The sequence below is a fragment of the Somniosus microcephalus genome, unplaced genomic scaffold, assembly GCF_052327205.1.
Source record: "Somniosus microcephalus isolate GS21.2 unplaced genomic scaffold, FLI_Smic_1.0 unresolved_chr9, whole genome shotgun sequence".
In the NCBI taxonomy this organism is placed as follows: domain Eukaryota; kingdom Metazoa; phylum Chordata; class Chondrichthyes; order Squaliformes; family Somniosidae; genus Somniosus; species Somniosus microcephalus.
Window position 1 is genome coordinate 31,183,365 of NW_028225187.1, and position 15,479 is coordinate 31,198,843.

The 15,479-nt window shown below is 40.9% G+C and overlaps 1 protein-coding gene across 2 annotated transcripts; it reads left to right on the plus strand.

The window, feature by feature from the left end:
* Window positions 1-1,858: 1,858 nt before the first annotated feature.
* On the plus strand, window positions 1,859-13,162 carry LOC147085019 (uncharacterized). 2 transcript variants are annotated; one of them, XM_085979726.1, is made up of 6 exons: window positions 1,859-2,300; window positions 3,874-3,965; window positions 4,946-5,002; window positions 5,752-5,817; window positions 10,190-10,221; window positions 11,705-13,162. In XM_085979726.1, exons 1-6 carry the CDS (start codon window positions 2,296-2,298, stop codon window positions 11,831-11,833), a joined length of 381 nt encoding a protein of 126 aa, XP_085835852.1. In that variant the 5' UTR covers window positions 1,859-2,295; the 3' UTR covers window positions 11,834-13,162. The 2 variants fall into 2 exon arrangements, with proteins under 2 accessions (XP_085835852.1, XP_085835851.1); XM_085979725.1 differs by lacking the exon at window positions 1,859-2,300 and having other exon boundaries at window positions 2,334-3,965.
* Window positions 13,163-15,479: the final 2,317 nt, after the last annotated feature.

A 15,479-nucleotide genomic window follows, 5' to 3' on the forward strand; every position in this document is an offset into this window, starting at 1 on the left:
AAGTATCGGGTTTGGGAGGTGCTGCCGAAGAAGTCTTGGCATGTTGCTGCAGTGCATCTTGTAGATGGTGCACACTGCAGCCATGATACGCTGGTGGTGGAGGGAGTGAATTTGTTACTTGTTGGATGATGTGCCAATCAAGGAGGCTGCTTTGTACTGGCTGGTGTCGAGCTTCTTGAGTGTTGTTGGAGCTGCACTTATCCAGGCAAGTGGAGAGTATTCCGTCACACGACTTACTTGTGCCTTGTAGATGGTTGAAAGGCTTTGGGGAGTCAGGAGGTGAGACACACGCCGCGGATTACCCAGCCTCTGCCCTATATCGATATCATGGTACCAGGTAGAAGTTTCATAAAGCTTGATCTGATTTCATGAAATACTTTTCTTTCGACAACGCAAAAAGTATATTGATTTCGTATGATTTATACGTCATAAAGGACACATCACACCTCAGGTGAACATTTATAAGTCTAGTTTCTGATTAAGAAATTGATCGTAACTAGATGGAAATAGACCTGAAATAAACTAGCAGAATTTCCCACAAGCGCTTTAGAATTTGAAATTGATAAGGTCAAAAGCAGAGCCATGGTTATAAAGCGAGAGAGAGGGAGAGATTGGAAGGGGTGAGCAAAAAACTGGCTGCAAATATGGGTCTGGTAGGAAGTTTGAAGCAGGCTGTAGTAGAGATGTAAATGCAATTAATGAGATGGTTTAAGAGAGCAGAATCAAATTACTTTCACTAATGGTGTGACAAAGGAAGCGTATATGCCCAATCGGCCACAAATCAATTGACTGAACTGTGTAAAGACAGAGATAAAATTGGAGGAGATTTGTCAGAGATATAGTGAACAGGAGGACCAGGAGTTTAAGTTTATTACATTGGAGGACAGGGAGCTAGATGAAAACAATGGCGAGTAAGAATTAACGTGGGACAGGGACGTTTGGATTAGTTGGAATTAGTGGACAGCGGGGTCAGGAGCCCAGAAAGGAAGTCATTGTAATAATCGAGGCTAGAGCTTACAAATCCACGGATCAGTGTTTCAGCGTGCAGGGGTTGAGGTGGGTAGAAAGGGAATCAATTTAGTGCAGATTAAAAAATAAAAATTAATTCTGCGTATGGTGCGAGGTTGAATTTGTTATGATTGGAACGGTTTTATATGATTCATGGAATAATTTTGTTTGATTCCAGCACAAAGTCACACAACCGCGATCACAGCAGCCGTTCTTCCACTTTTTCTGATCGCTACCCTGATTGCACTGGTTTCCTTCAAACTTCGGAAAAAGAAACAAGGTGAGCAGTGTCTTACGGGCAGGTGAGTGGCTTGACAGTTACGTGAGGGGATTCAATCCCCTCCATATTCAGATGCAGCATTCGAAATGTAACAGAATGATTTGAGAGGGAGACCAATAGTGTGGGCTGGAGAACGAAGACTTAATTACCAGGATAAGTTCGGATCATGAAGTCAGCTTACTGGTTTGAGGGTATTTTTCACCTTCTTTCATTCTGAAAATGTCTGCATCTTGGCGAGGGACAGACAAATAACTGGCAGGTGGGTAGTAAGAGAATGTGAAATCTGATAGCGGATGTCTAATGCCTGGTAACATCTTAAAGTTTCCCAGACGCTCTTTGTGCATTCGTCCTCTGTTTTAGTTAGTGATTCATTTAAATGCACGTTTGCAACAGTTTCTGATTAATAATCAACGAAAAAGTTTACTGTTTGGAGATTACTTAAGGTAACTCAAGCCAGCTCTAGCCAGGAAGAGCGCAATATTTACTGCACAACTTGTTGAAATATGTCTCTTCCTATTTTATCCAGACAATTCCTCAAGTGTTTCACAGCCGCAGGGGTAAGTCTGCAAAATATTTGTATTTGTCAGTCATAACTATATCCATGATTATACTGAAAGGGTGAAAATCGTCTTTGGCATGGTTGCAAATCAGGCGGCATTGCATCTACCACCATTTATACGCCCCTGAATTGAACTGAATATTGGATGGACATTGATGGGCGGTAGGGGCACTTCCGTCAGTTATTCCTCCACGCCCAATTCGAATTCTCCCCGTAGTATCTGATATAGCTCCGCTGGAGACAGTTACAATTTTTAAGAGCTAAATATTACCTTATTTTTGTTTTTGCTTTTTAGTTTATCAACAGGCCAGTCAGCCTAACATAGTTATTTGAAACCATTATTAGGGAAAAAATAAACTTTTATTTGGAAATCATGGTTTAATCAAGGAGATCCAACATGGATTTGTTGAAGGCAAATCGTGTCTGACAAACTCGATTGAATTCTTTGATGAGGTAACAGAAACTTTTGATCAAGGTAGTGTAGTAAATGTTGTATATATAGACTTTCGGAAGGCAGTCGACCGAGGCTTGTTAAAAAATATGTAAACTCATGGGATTAAGGGAACGTGGCGGTATGGATAGGGAATTGGCTCGGTGACAGGATGCAGAGTGTGGTGGTGGATGGATGTTTCTCAGACTGGGAGGCGGTTTTGCAGTTGTGTTCCCCAAGGGCCAGTTTGGGGTCCATAACTCTTTGCAATTGCAATGAGCGACCGAGATTAAGGTGTTGGGGGCAACATTGTAAACTTGCAGATGACACATAACTTGGCCAGGTAGTAGATAGTGATGAGGATACTTGTAGTCTTCAGGGTAACATAGACAGGAATGGTTAAATGGGCAGAAGCATGGCAGTTGGAGTTCAACCCTGAGAACTGCGAAGTGATGTACTTCTGGAGAACTAATCTGGAAAGACAATATACAATAAAGGATTCGATTTTGAAAATGGTGGATGAGCAGAGATGACTTGATGTGCTTATAAACAAATTCTTAAATATGGCAGGACAAGTTGCTAAGTTGGTTAAAGCAGCATAGGGAACACTTGTATTTTTTAAATATCGGCTTAGAATATAAAAGCAAAGAGAACATGCTAGAACTTTTGAAATCAGTAGTTAGACCTCAGCTGGCCAATTCTAGGCAGCAACTTGCCAAGGCTGCTTCGACAGCACCTCCGAAACCCGCTATCTCTTCCACCTAGAAGGACAAGGCGCATCAGAACACCACCTCCGAGTTCCCCTCCAAGTCAAACACCATTCTGCCTTAGAAGTATATCGCCGCTCCTTAATCGTCGCTTGGGCCAATGTCCTGGAACTCCCTCCCTAACAGCACTGTGGGAGTACCTTCACCGCACGGACTGCAGCGGTTCAAGAAGGCGGCTAACCACCACCTTCTCAAGGGCAATTAGCGATGGGGAGTATATGCTGGCGTTGTCAGCGACGCCCACATCCCAAATACAAATAAAATCACACTTCAGGAAACATGCAAGAGGCAAAGAAAGCATACAGAGGATGTTTACAGGATATTACCAGGGATGAGGGACTTTATTTACGAGGAGTGGTTGGAAAATTAGGAGGTGGAAGAGAGAAGGTTAAGGGGTGAGTCAATAGTGATTTTCAAGAGGACGAGAGGTTTTGTTAGAGTAGATAGAGAAACAATATTCCCTCTTGATCAATAACTAGAGTTCATAGATTTAACATCATTGTAAAAAGATCTTGAGGGGAGATGTGGAGAACTATTTTTCATTCAGAGAGTTGTCGGTATCTAGAACACTCCAACTGAAAATTTGGTGGAAGCGATTTCCATCAATAACTTTAGCAGTTAATTGGACGGATCTTTGAGGATGAGGACCTTACAGGGCTGCAGACAAAAGCCAGGGATATGGGACTAAGCAAGATTGCTCCTTCACGGAGTTCGATGTTCTCTGTAGCTACTGCTGAATGTTTCTATGATGCTGTAACATTTCGTTGAAAGTGAACTTTGAGTTGTTGATGCATGAATCCTTAATATCTAAGAATATTTTCGTGCAAAGGGTGACAACTGAAAATAGATCTGTACCTCCGAGTGAAGAAACATCTGCGAGCAATTTCGAGTATGCAGTTGGGGGATCAGCCCCAAATACTGGTAAGCATGAACTGACACTTGAAAAATATGGTAGATTGTTCATGGTAACATTTGTTCTGCTGGTAACCCACTGTCACATCAGTGGAAGTTCAGTGAAAACTTTAGGGAGACGGCCGTTTCACATGACTTGCACCAATATTCCGCCGACATTGCGACGGGACATGGTGGAAATCGACCATGGACATTGGAGATCTTCATCTGCAAGCATTCAGCATATTTTGTTAGATTTATAACTTACTGCCTGGACAGGTAGCATCGCATGGGTTGAGCATACGAAGGGAAATAGTTTGGGGTCGTTGGCACGGTCCATTTGAACCATGTTGATAGAAAGAAATGCAGGTGGTTCAGTAAAGGATGTGCCTGTTGCCCCAGCAGACTGAGCTGTCTGCGCTCTTTGCAGATGATGCTAACTGCTCCGACGCCAAGACAAAAAGCTACCCCTTATTCCCTTTTCCTTTTGAATTAATTATTTCCTCTACTTCTCATTCTTCTTTTTCTGAAGTTAGTGGGTCCCAATCGGCCGGGATTGATAGGAAGGCATCTGGGTGCTAGTCCATATGTGTTAATCTCAGAAACTGATAATCAGACATAATGAGCAATATCTTGAGTACTCAATTGACATTGGGACCTGTCTCCTCACAACCACTACAAATCAAATTTCCAAGCAAAGAATGATGGAACTGGACCTCTCACCGCTATCTGGGTGAAAGGAATGGAGAGAATGAGAGAATGTGCTGCTCACCACCACCCTGTTTATAAGCAAGTGACTCAGCCCAGCCCCATGGCTTGGGACCAAGACACTTCATGACTTTGCTCACGGGACTTTGGATCAGCTTGTATTGATCAGGGTAAATAGTTGCTAGCTTTTAAAACCAGTGAACACAGCTGTAAATTTCCAATCATGAATTGTAGGATGGGTCTGGTATCTAAGTGCTTCCTTGATTATCATTGATCGCAGTTTCCTCTTTCTCTCTCTACAGCTTCTAGTTCTGATCAGGTAACCTACAGTTTAGTAGAAGGCACGAAGCCCATGGAAGGTAAGGAATCGCTGTGTTACTTTGCTAGAGGGCTTGTTAACTACTGTAAGTGTAGAGTCTGTCTTCAGTTTGTGAGACGTCATCTGGGAAGAGCCTGAATCGATTGATGCATTATAGGACTGACACCACAGTACCAGTATTTGTAAAAGAAAAAATCACTATAGGCTCTTTGTAAGTTCCATCTCTCGGGATTAGTATCCTTAGAACCTGCACACAAACTCCCCTGTTCTGGTTTTTTGATAACATCATAACTGGCCGGACTATTAATGTTGCCATAAACTGCAATGACGATAACAAATGCTTAATATAAGTCGATCGATACATTTGAAGGCAAATAATGTGTACTTTTGGTGGCAAACATCATCCACTCTTGGACATTTAAATCAATGCTATTCAATTAATGGTTATATATCATCCTTATTAAACTGATGGAAAAGACATGATCTATTCCCATGCACTATATTCATATTATGGATACTAATACGGTTGTCTCAATTCATTATCGCTATCAATTAATTTATATCAAGCAATCAATCAGTCTACCTTTGTAAATGGCTATCCATTTATCCATCAATATGTTTCTATCTATGTATCTATCTATCTTTATATCTATTTTCCAAATATCTATATCTTTCTATCTATCTCCCCGTGTCTTCCTCCCTATTTCTCTATATATATCTATCGTCTCTCTATCATCTATATATTAATCCCTCGTTTTTGACTTGTTTTCTCTTTTTGTTTCTGTTTAGATATTACCGGAAATGCTGCCAATTTAGTGTATTCGGAGGTCACTATCAGAAAGTCACGAGACTGTGGTAAATTCTGTGAATTGTTCGCTGCTGTTGCTAAGGGAGATGATAATTACAGTTCTAGATAATGTTGGGATATTCCTGTGCTTGGTATAGTGGGAATGAGGCACATGGACTGTAAACTAAATAGTGGGGGTTGGGAATCAGGTGAAGGGGAACTTCGAAAGTCAAAGAGAAGGTAGAAGGTAATAGTGCAAGGTAGCGATAGGGTTAATGATAACTAGAGAGTGACAGGAGGAGATAGAGCATACAAACATAAACGTGCAACTACACATAGATTCAGAGTCGGTAAAAATGGTATAAAATAAATAAAAGTTATTTATCTGAATGCACACAGCATTCGTAACAAGATAGATGAGTTGGCGGCATGAAGAGAAATAAATGTGTGTGATCTGAAAGCCATTACAGAGACGGGGTTGCAAGGTGACCAAGGCTGGGAACTGAATATTCAGGGGTATTTGACATTTCGGAAGAATAGGCAGAAAGCAAAAGGAGTTGGGTAGCTCTTTTAATAAAGGATGATATCAGTGCAGTGACGAGAAATGATATTGCCTCAGGAAATCAAGATGTAGATATAGTTTAAACGGAGAGAAGAAATAATAAGTGAAATAAGTCACTAGAGGGAGCAATCTATAGGCCTCGTAAAAGTACCTACACTGTAGGACAGAGTATAAATCTTGAAATAATATTGGCTTGTAAGAAATATACTGTGATAATCATGGGCAATTTTAATCTTTATATAGATTGAACAAATCGAATTGACAAGGTTAGCCTTGAGGACGAGTTCATAGAATGGATTCAGGATGTTTTGCTAGAACAATACGCTGTGGAATCAACCAGGGAGAAGGCTATTTTAGACCTGGCAATATGTAATGAGGCAGGATTAATTCATGATCTCATGGTAAAGGATTCTCTAGGGAACAGTGATCATAGCATGATGAATTTCTAATTCAGTTTGAGGGTGAGAAACTTGGGTCTGAAACTAGTGTCCTAAACTTAAATAAAGGCAGTTACAAAGGTATGAAGGCAGAGTTGGCTAACGTAGACTGGGAAAATAGATTAATGAGTAAGACGGTAGAAAATCAGTGACAGGTATTTAAGGATATTTTTCGTAACTCTCAGCAAAGATTTATTCCAGCGTCAAAGGCAGACTCTACGAGAAGGATGAACATCTGTGGCTAACTAAAGAAGTTAAAGACGGTATCAAATTGAAAGAAAAGGCAGATAATGTTGCAAAAATTAGTGGTAGGTCAGAGGATTGGGAGATTTTTGGAATTCGGCACAGGATGAATAAAAAACTAATAAAGAGGAAGAAATAGATTATGAAAGGAAACTAGCACAAAATATAAAGAAACAGACAGTAAGAGCTTCTACATGTATATAAATGGGAAGAGAATAGCTAAAGTAAACGTTGGTCACTTAGAGGATGGGACTGGGGAATTAATAATGGGAAACAGGGAAATGGCAGAGACTTTGAATACACTAAAAGCATCACAATAATAATTGGTAGTCAAGGGCTATGTTCACAATATATATCAGTAATTTAGGTGAGGGTACCAAATGTAATATTTCCAAGTTTGCTGACGTCACGAAACCAGGTGGGATTGTGAGTTGTGAGGAGGATGCAAAGAGGCTTCAAGGTGATTTGGAGAAGTTGAGTGAATGGGCAAATACATGGCAGATGCAGTATAACGTGGATAAATGTGAGGTTATCCATTTCGGTACAATAAACAGAAAGTCTGAATATTATTTAAATGTTGATAGATTGGGAAATGCTGAATTACAGAAGGACCTGGCCGTCCCTGTACACCAGTCACTGAAAGCAAACATGGAGGTGCAGCAAGCAGTTAGGATGGCAAATTATATGTTGGCCTCCATTGCAAGATGACTTAAGTAGAGGGAAAATGAAACCTTACTACATTATACGTGGCCTTGGTGAGACCTTGTGCATTTTTGGTCTCCTCACCTAAGAAAGGATAAACTTGCCACAGAGGGAGTGCAGCGAATGTTCACCAGTCTGATTCCTGGGAAAGCAGGACTGTCGGATGAGCAGAGATTTGGTCGACTAGGCCTGTATTCACTAGAGTTTAGAAGAATGAGAGGGGATCTCATTGAAACGTATAAAATTCTGACAGTGCTAGACAGACGGGATGCAGGGAGGATGTTTCCCTGGCTGGGCGGGTGGGGTCTAGAATGATGGGTCACAGTCTCAGGATGCGGGGTAGGACATTTAGGACTGAGATGAGGAGAAATTTCTTCACTCAGAGGGTGGTGAACCTATGTAATTCTCTACCACAGATGGCTGTCGAGGCCAAGTAACTGAATATATTTTTAGAAGGAGATAGCTAGATTTCCAGACACAAAAGGCATCAAGGGGTATGAGTAGAGAGCGCGAATATGATATTGAAATAGATAATCAGCCATGATCACTTGAATGGCGAGCAGGCTCAAAGGGATGAATGGCCTACTCCTGCTACTAATTTTCAATTCACTATGTTTTCTAAATCAATGACTATCACTAGAGAAAAACTGCGAGGCAAATTAATGAGACTAAAGACTGACAATTGCCCTGGACCTGATGGCCTACTTTCAAGGGTCTTAAAAGAAGAGGCTCCAGAGATACTGGATGCGTTGTTTGTAATCGACCAAAATTCCATGGATTCTGGCGAGCTCCCAGTGCCTTGGAGAACCGCAAATGAAGCACTTCTATTAAAGAAAGGAGGGAGGCAAAAAGCAGGAAACTATAGGCCAGTTAGCCTAACATCTGTCATTGGGAAAATGCGGGAATCCATTATTAAGGAAGTCATAGCAGGACATTTAGAAAATCCTAATGCAAACAAGCAGAGTCAACATGGTTTTATGGAAGGGAAATTGTGCTTGACAAATTTACCAGAGTTCTTTGAGGATGTAACGAGCAGGGTGGATAAAGGGGGACCATTAGATGTGGTGTATTTGAATTTCCAGAAGGCATTCGATAAGTTGCCACATAAAAGGTTACTGCACAAGATAAGAGCTCATGGGGTTGGGAGTAATATATTAGCATGGATAGTGGATAGGATAACTAACAGAAAAATAAAAAGCCGGGATAAATGGGTCATTTTCCAGTTGGCAAACTTTAACTAGTGGGGTGCCACAAGAATCAGTGCTGGGGCCTCAACTATTTACACTCTATAGTAATGACCGGGCCAAATTTGCTGATGATACAAAGATAGGTGGGAAACAAATTGTGAGGAGTACACAATTAGTTTGCAAATATAGATATGTTAAGTAAGTGGGCAAAAATATCGCAGATGAAGATTAATGTGGGAAAATGTGAGATTATCAACTTTGGTAAGAAAATTAAAACAACAAATTATTATTTAAATGGAGGGAGACTATTTAATCCTGCCATACAGAGGGATCTGGGTGTCCTCGTATTTGAAACACAAAAGGTTAGCATTCAGGTACAGAAAGTAATTAGGAAGCAAATGGAATGTTGTCCTTTATTGCCAGGGGGTGGAGCATTAAAGTAGGGAAATCTTGCTACAACTGGAGTACTGCATGCAGTTTTGGTCTCCTTATTTCAGGCGGGATATACCTGCATTGGAGATAGTTCAGAGAGGGTTCACTAGGCTAATTCCTGAGATGAAGCGATTGTCTTCTGAAGAAACGTTGAGCAGGATGGGCCCATACACATTGGAGTTTAGAAGAATGAGAGGTGATCCTATTGAAACATATAAGATTCTGAGGGAGCCTGACAGGGTAGATTTAGGGAGGATGTTTCCCCTCGTGGGGTAATCTAGAAGTAGGGGGCACAGTCTCAGGATAAGGGATCGCCCATTTAAAATGGCGATGAGGAGTAATTTCTTCTCTGAGGTTCGTGAATCTTTGGAATTCTCTACCCCAGTGAGCTGTGGAGGCGGAGTCATTGATTGTATTCAAGGCAGAGATAGACATATATGTGAGCTACAGGGGAGTGAAGGTTTTTGAGGAGCGGATGGGAAAGTGGCGTTGAGGGCAATATCAGATGAGACATGATCTTATTGAATGGTGGTGCAGGTTCGAGGGACCGAATGGCCTACTCTTGCTCCTATTGCTTATGTTTCTTATGAAATATCACGTAGATGTTATTAGCACATGTAATTTTTACCTTACTCAGCCTGGCCGAAAATGGACAGGGTCTGGTGAAATGTCGGTTCTCAATCGCACCCATTTTTACTCTCCTACTACAATGGAGAGAAAATCCACTGGGGATAAACCCAGAAATTGTCCCGATCCCTTCAGTTTACCGGTAGGGTAGGTGAGATTAAAATGACCCCGGATTAGGCTGGATTCATCTAATTCTGTTCATCAACTTCCCCAGATTGTTTCATTTATAATGCGTCTCCTTTATTTACAGGTAATGATGGTGGCGCCTCAGGAAGGAAACAGGTAAGTTATCTTTATAGGGGAAAGATGCTGCTGATAAATACCACGACCAATGCGGGTAGATTTCTAACTTACCTTCGCAAAGTAAAGTGTCAGCCATCAGTTATAGCAATGGCCCGATTGAAACACACACCCTTATTGAAAAGATAGTCGTTTGGACTGTGAACCGAGCAGCACATTCGCTGTCACCCGTTATGGTCCCACACTGCCCAAAAGCAATTTTAAACCTGATGTCTATTATTCTCTATCATTGGGGCAGATATTCTGCTTGCTTCTTGGGCTTAATAGAGGCAATCAGGATCTTTCACGCAGAATAGAAAACGCACACATTTAATTTGCATTGATTTGAATTAAAAGTAGAATCCGGCGGTTCCGATCAGTGCAAGTTTTAAGCCTTGACCCAATTTCTAATATCCACATCATTCTGTCTGCAAAGGTCATCACTAAACTGAATATATTGTCTCCACCCCACTCAAGTAGCCAGTGAATAGTAATTTAATTCCCGACGATTATTTTAAAAATTCAGTTACCAGTTGTTTACAAAATGGTAAAGACAATTGTAGATTCATTCCCCCGAAAGTTCATTGCAATCATGGGTGCAGTAGCTTAGTGGTGACATAACTGGACTAATAATCCAGAGGCTTCGACTAATGATCCGAAGAAATGAATTCAAATCCCACCACCGGCAGCTGGGGAATGTAAACTCAGTTAAATAAATAAATCTGGGATAAAAAGCTGATAACAGTAAAGGCGACCACGACACTCTCAGGTTGTTGTAAAACCCAACTAATGTCCTCCAGGAAGGAAATTGGCTGTCCTTACCTGGTCTACCCTATATGTGACTCCAGACCCACTGCCAATGTGGTTGACAGTTAACTGCCCCTGAAATGGCCGAGCAAGCGGCGCAATCGCAACAAACCATTACGAAAAGATGTTACCCCTATGGTAACACCTTCCCCTCCAAGTCACACACCATCCTGACTTGGAAGTACATTGCCATTCCTTCATCGTCGCTGGGTCAAACTCCTGGAACTCCCTGTCTAACAGCACTGTGGGATAACCTTCACCACACAGATGCAGCATTCCAAGAAGGCGGCTCACCACCACCTTCTCCAAGGCAATTAGGGAGGAGCAATAAATGCGGGCCTTGCCAGTGATGCCCACATCCTGTGAATGAATAAAAAGTTATCATCCCTTGTTTAAATTTAGTCGTTGGTTTATTCATTGCTCGTTTCATTCCAACCATTTTCTTTAATTTTTTTGCTATAAAATAAATTAAGAGAGGAATCATAAGTGTATTTTTGTGTGACCTCAGCCAGTTAATTGTCAGTAGTTTTGAACACACTGAAAATCGGGCGATATTGAATTCGCCATCCATTATCCATCTCTCCCGACTTCCCTTCCACTGAAATAACCACTGATTCTACCTCGCCAGCTGTGCACCACCGCCTGAGACCAATTTCAGCTTCCTGTTCATTAATTCCAGGCTAACAAGAATGGTCCCAACGACTATTGTGTCACATACGCCATAGTTAACCGTGCAAACACTGAAGCTAGTTTGGAAGGAGGCCCAATGGAAGAAGGCTGTGTCTACGAAAACTTTCCACGGAAATAAGAGCAAAGCAGGATTAACAAGCATAGAAACAACAAAGAAAACAGAATGGAGGCAACGGCAATCAACTTGTGCTCTGCGCAAATTACCTGCCCTCAGGGACTTTAGTCTGAAGGCAGGTTAGGCCATTGTTCCTTGTGCAAGGCCTTCTAGGCACAGAGTTCGTGCCCGCCAGCCATTCAATTTATACGTATGTTTTACTCTGACAGGACTTTATATCTCTGCAGCTTATATTTTGCAGAGGGTTCCTACCTCTGGCTTTGGTGGTGCTACCTGCAAGACTATACTGTTTGTAAGACCATTACATCAGAATGTATACCCATTTTATCCATGTTAAAATGCAATTAACTAACGGGCGTGTTGGGGCCCTTGCTCTAATATTCTGCCAGTGTTCTTGAATGCTTCCGTAACTGCAGAGGGAGATCAGTAGATCTTCTGGAGAAATTATGCAAATGGCCGAAGGTGGGAGAAAACCTGTAGCAATTTCCAGGGTCAATTTTTTCTTTAATAATGTTGTAAAATGAATGCTATCAAATTGGCCGCTTGTATAACCCCACGGCCTATTTACTTTTCCATTATTTTCAATAAAGGAAAAGCGGGCATGATGTACAATGGGAGCCTTGATTGATATCATACATTTCCCATCCTCGCCCAAATTCCAATCTATCTGAATGCCACAAATAAACTGTGTATAGAGTAACTGGTTACTGCTTAATCTTCATCACCTTGGGGTTTAGCATTCGAGGGGCAGAGCGCAGGATAATACATCTGGCGGGGAGGATGGCTTGTTACTTGCAAAACCCATCGAATTTTGCTTTCTTTCAGCCTTTAAACATCAGGCCATTCCGTTACCGGTATCCCTCTTGCCAAATCTTCCATCCACATTCTGGCGGTAAAGTCTGAACTCTACCTCACCATATATTAGTGCCAAATGCATAAGACATAGCGTTTTGTATTGCTACATGATATGATGGGATTTTAAAAATTACACAGAATTTAAAGCACAGTAACCGGCCATTCTGACCAACTGGTCTGTGCTTGTGTTTATGATGCACACGAGACTCTTCTCACCTTCTTTCGTCTAATCCTATCAATATCTCCTTTAATTCCTTTCTCTCATATGTACTTATCCAGATTACCCTTTAAGATATCTGTGTTGTTAGCCTCCACCACCTAAACTTCTGGAATTTCTATAAGTGGACTCCTCTTCTCTATGCCTACCCTATCAAACCCCTTCATAATTTAAAATAACTCTACTCGTTCTCCCCTCAGACTTCTGTTTTCTACAGAAAAGAATCCCGATCTATTAGTTATATCTTGAGAGTTAAGACGTTTCATTTCTGGTATAATGCTCCTCAATACGTTTTACCTTCTCTTTTTCCTCTATGCATTTTGTAATATATAACAATAAAGAACATAAGAAGTAGGAGCAGGAGTAGACCATATGGAGCCTCGAGGCTGCTCTTGCATTCAATAAGATCATGGCTGATCTTCAAACTTAACTGCACTTGTTTGCCCGGTCTCCATGTCCCATGTATCCACTAGAATCCAAAAATCGATCTTATCTCAGCCTTGAATGTACTGAACGATTCTGCATGCACAGCTAATTGGGAAAGATAATTCCAAAGAGTAACTAACCTCTGAGTGAAGACATTTCTCCTCATCGCTGACCCATATCTTGAGACTATGCCCCCTAGTTATAGACTCTCCAGCCAGGGGAAACAGCCTGTCAGCATATAACCTGCAAATCCCCCTCTGAATCTTATGTTTCAATGAGCTCACCCCTCATTCTTCTAAAATCCAGTGCTTATGGTCTCAATCTACTCAATCTCTCCTCATCGGACAACCCTCTCATCCCGGGAATCAATCTAGTGGAGCTGCATTGAACCGCCTCTAAAATGGAGACCACAAGTGTACACAATACTTTAATGTGGCCCAACTACGTTTCTATACAAATTTGACATGGCTTCTCTGCTTTTCAATGCATTTCCTCTAGAAATGCACGCCAATACTTTGGTAGCATTTTTAGGGCCTTGTCAAATTGCGTTACTAATTTTAATGATTTGTGAATGTGTACCCCTGGATACCTTTGCTCCTCTGCCACATTTAGATTCTTATTTTGCGAGGATAAAGTGCTTCCTCATTCCTTCTACCAAAATTCACAACCTAACTATGTTAAAATTCGCTTGCCATGTAGATGCCCATTCAGCATGATTATTACCGTCTTTTTACATTTTATCGTGCTTCGACAATAACTTTTTATCGCTGAATAATAAATATAATGTTAAGAAATATTCCCTGTTGTTCACAGATTGAGACATAAGTGTAAGTCTATTCACTAGGATTTCAACAAACCTTCTGCTAATTCAATGCACAAATAAAATGGCTTTAGTTTGAAACTGGGCAATGACCATGCCTTTCTGCCGGTGTTTCACTGGAGACTCTCTCCCAATGATTGGGTAGGACAGGGGAGGAAAAATGTATTTCTGGTGTCTTTCACTCATATTCCGGTGCATATTTAAAATATATATATTTATTTTAATCAATAAGTATTCTTGGATGCAGCACAATATGAATATGGTAACAATTAATTCTGAAGATGGCTCCAAAATGATTAATTACTTTTTCGGAAAATTAGAGAATGTAATAACAAAAAATTTGTTAGTTTCTTATGGGCATTCCATATATTTATATAGCGCATTCTCAGTCTGTTTTAATCTACCTATCGAACTAACACTCTGTGTTTGACTTACGACCTATCTAAATATCTGTCTGTTTCTTCATCCTCAGTCTAACAAATAATCAAAGGCATGCATCAATAGGACAGTTTTAGTTCCAATGATAGATTTTATCAGTAGAATCGTACAGGTACTAACCATAGAACTCTTTCAGTCGGCAAGTATATGTAATCAACATAGGCCTGTACGAGTAGGAGTATAAAGTTTGAAAAATGTTCCTGTAACAAAAGGACAGTATACTCACTAATCAAAGATCCGCAGCACTAGGACAATATAAACAGTCATTAAAATATCTGAGCCAGTATGACAGTTAAGTTATTAATCAAAGGCCTGTACCAATAGGACAGTATAGATAATGATTAGAGACCTGCAGCAGTCGAACATTATAGGCACTAGTCATAGACCTGTAGCAAAAGGACAGATATTGGCCCAGAAATTCGGGTCTCCATGGGTGAGTACGCACGGGGTACTCACCAGTAAGGCCGATGGAAGTGCCGGTTTCCAGCATGCACTGCGCATTCGCGGGAAACCGGCACTTCCTTTCCACTGAAAGCAGGGGTTCAGAGGTCACGTGCGCGGGGGAGGCTGCGTGTGCGCATCTAACTTACGTTTTTCTTACAGGTTTTTCCGTGAGGGTAAGTCTGCAGAATTTAGAAATACAAAAAGCAGGCGTAAGGTCTGCTTCTTACAAGGTAAATGGTGAATTAATTAAATTAAAACATTTTTTTCCACAGGTTTATTATTTTTAAATACTTTACAGCTAGGTAAGTTGATTATTAGTCCCGTTAGAATAAAAAAATATTTTTTTCAAAAATTTCTATTATTGTTTATAAATAGTTATTCCTTGTCATTTATAGTTTGTTTAGTGCTATTTTGGGGCCGTAGCACTTCCTGTCAAGACTTATGAATGG